Source organism: Mugil cephalus, chromosome 1 (assembly GCF_022458985.1).
Source record: "Mugil cephalus isolate CIBA_MC_2020 chromosome 1, CIBA_Mcephalus_1.1, whole genome shotgun sequence".
Lineage (NCBI taxonomy): Eukaryota > Metazoa > Chordata > Actinopteri > Mugiliformes > Mugilidae > Mugil > Mugil cephalus.
The window spans coordinates 12,494,975-12,497,515 of record NC_061770.1 but is presented as its reverse complement, the minus strand read 5'-3'; the positions used below and the strand labels follow the sequence as shown (position 1 = coordinate 12,497,515).

Genomic DNA, 2,541 nt, shown 5'->3' with positions numbered 1-2,541 from the left:
TATTGCTTTTTATGGATAGATTGAGATACTAGATATGGTCAGAGGCCAGGCCAGAGAGGGGAGCCAGTGGGAGAGAGCATCAGAGGACTTGTCAGGGCAAAGAAGATTCATCTGGCAACTTAATCATGCTTTGCTGTGACGAATGGGCTAACTCTTAACAGCAAAAGGCCCACATCAGCCTTAGTTAATATTAATGCCACTTCTGTTATTGTGGCTCAAAGAGAGAGACTGTCTAGGTGGGCGACGCCAAACCCTGTTTGAGCAAAGAAGTGGATGTGCATGACTATCAGCTTCATTATTTGTTCTCCTTATATTCCTTGAGTTTGAGGAATGTGCTTGTCTGTTTGAGTTCCAGGAACTAGCGGGCCTGCACTACCTTTCATTTCCTTGGGAGATCATGGATTCTTCTTTTTTCTTTAACTGTACTGCCAGTAGAAGATTAGCCCAAGAGGTTTGCAATCACTTTTATACTGGAGGTCAGATCGATGTGTGCAGACATGAAGGAAACAAGTTCTGTGTTTTGTTTTGTGTGTTTTTTTTTTATCTCAAGGCTGCTATGACCACCAAAATCCAAAATATCACTGTTTACTGTGATTGTTTTGGCAAGTTTACTTTATTGTGGAAAATAACAAAGTGTCATACAGAATATAAGTGAATGGTCAGTACGTTACGCTGCGTCTAAAGAAAGTGCCAGTTCAAGCTCCTATAAAAAAACATGGGGATTTGTGCCTCTGCTTTTCTGCTCCACACTGTCACACCATCATGAATTTCCTCTAATCAGCAACACTCAATATAACACCAGGCTATTGACACACAGTCATGATTTGAATAGTGACATGGAGTGGGAGTGACCATATTGTGCCTGAGCAATATGTGCTAAGGCAGCGCAGTTCACGGTACAATATTTGGTGTGAGAGGACATGAACTCTGAAACGAAACACTGGATGGTGGCGCTACAAGAAGTTTTCTACCCTGCCCTTGCTGCTGTGGGTATCCCATGTAAGTACATGAGTCAGAGCTCTTACATGATTTCATACCTAAACAAATTTGATTCCATTTAGAAAAGTTGATTTGCTGGATAAATGGTGTTATCTTTCAGGCTAATGTGTAACACTAAAGCTAGTCTTTTCCTCAGCCAACACCGTCACCTTCCTGATTATCTGGAGAAGAAACTGCATGCTCTCCAGGTCCAGCGCCTTCTATCTGATGGCCATCTCTGTGGCTGACAACCTTGTTCTGATCTTCATTGTGGTTCTTGAGCTTTCTTTTAAGTACCACCAGAAGGAGCCATATTGGAGCTATGAGCCATGGTGCAGCCTCAGAGACATTTTTAACTACGGAGCCTACAATGCCTCAACATGGCTGGTGGTTCTCTTTACAGTGGAACGTTTTGTCGCTATCCACACCTGGAAGATTAAAACTAAAATCTGCACTCCAAGATGCGCAGCATGCACTATAGTATCCATCTTCGTCTTCAGTCACCTATTTGCCATTCCTTACTACTGGTCTAATGACTCAGTCTATGAGAACAACCAGACCACGTGCATATATGCGCAGGAGGCCCCGAGCCATTTCATTCACACCTTGGTTTGGTTTCAAACACTGCAGTCCTACATACTCCCCTTCCTCATCATCCTCACACTTAACGGGCTGACCCTACGTCTGATCTCTCTCAGGAACCGGGTTCACATCAGCACAGAGGCGACTTCCCGGGTTCAGAGAGTCAAGCCTCTACTTCGCTCCAGGATGAGAAAGTCTGTGGTCCTTTTGGTGACCGTATCCATGAGTTTCGTGCTGCTCTCCGTCACCCGTGCCATAACTCAGATCGTCCTCCGCACAACTGACATGTACACCTTGGATCGCAACGATTATAATCTCGGGGTGAATATAGCAGCAGACACTGGCACCATGCTGAGCCTGAGCAACGCTGCAGCTAACATGTACCTGTATGTGTGCACCCAGTCCAAGTTCCGCCAGGAGTTCTTAGCTTGTGTCAGACGAGTTACCTGCTGCTGTAAAACAAAACCGTAGGAAGAAAATATGTGCTGTCTTTGGGAGAATTAACACAGATGCACTTCACTGGTCAGACATGACGAAATGCTCTCATGGCAGACGTAGCCATTTAACGACTTTGTTTTTGTCAACAGTCTCCACCAAGACCTCGTAAAACACTATTTAATCTACTTTATTGCCATGTTTTACTCGTCCTGGCCCTCTATCACAGAAAATAGGTGGCTCTTTCAACATGTAAACAATCCTGACGCAAACCTCCAGTGTTTGACATTGGACTTTAAAAGTCAGAATTAATTTCCTGCATTTGGTTACCAGAGCCAGAGCAAACAAACATGAAGCCCTGTCCTGAAAGACATCATCACTCTCAGCAAGTATGATTCAAATGGATGACCATCGTGATGTTTTATCTGGATACAGATACAACCATATAACAATGTTTTACAAAAATAAAGCAATGCCATCTTAATATTTAAGGTTTTTATGTCTGGACCACGTATTGACAATATACCCATAGTTTGTACAGGTGAA

At 43.5% G+C, this 2,541-nt stretch overlaps 1 protein-coding gene across 1 annotated transcript; it reads left to right on the top strand.

Annotated features, from left to right (window-relative positions):
• The first annotated feature begins 1,176 nt into the window (after window positions 1–1,176).
• Window positions 1,177–2,031, top strand: LOC125018229 (probable G-protein coupled receptor 139). The gene has a single exon (XM_047602011.1). It carries the CDS (start codon window positions 1,177–1,179, stop codon window positions 2,029–2,031), a length of 855 nt encoding a protein of 284 aa, XP_047457967.1.
• Window positions 2,032–2,541: the final 510 nt, after the last annotated feature.

Coding starts and splice junctions, on each gene's coding strand:
- LOC125018229 (XM_047602011.1), top strand. CDS start 1,177: ATGCTCTCCAGGTCCAGCGCCTTCTATCTGATGGCCATCTCTGTGGCT.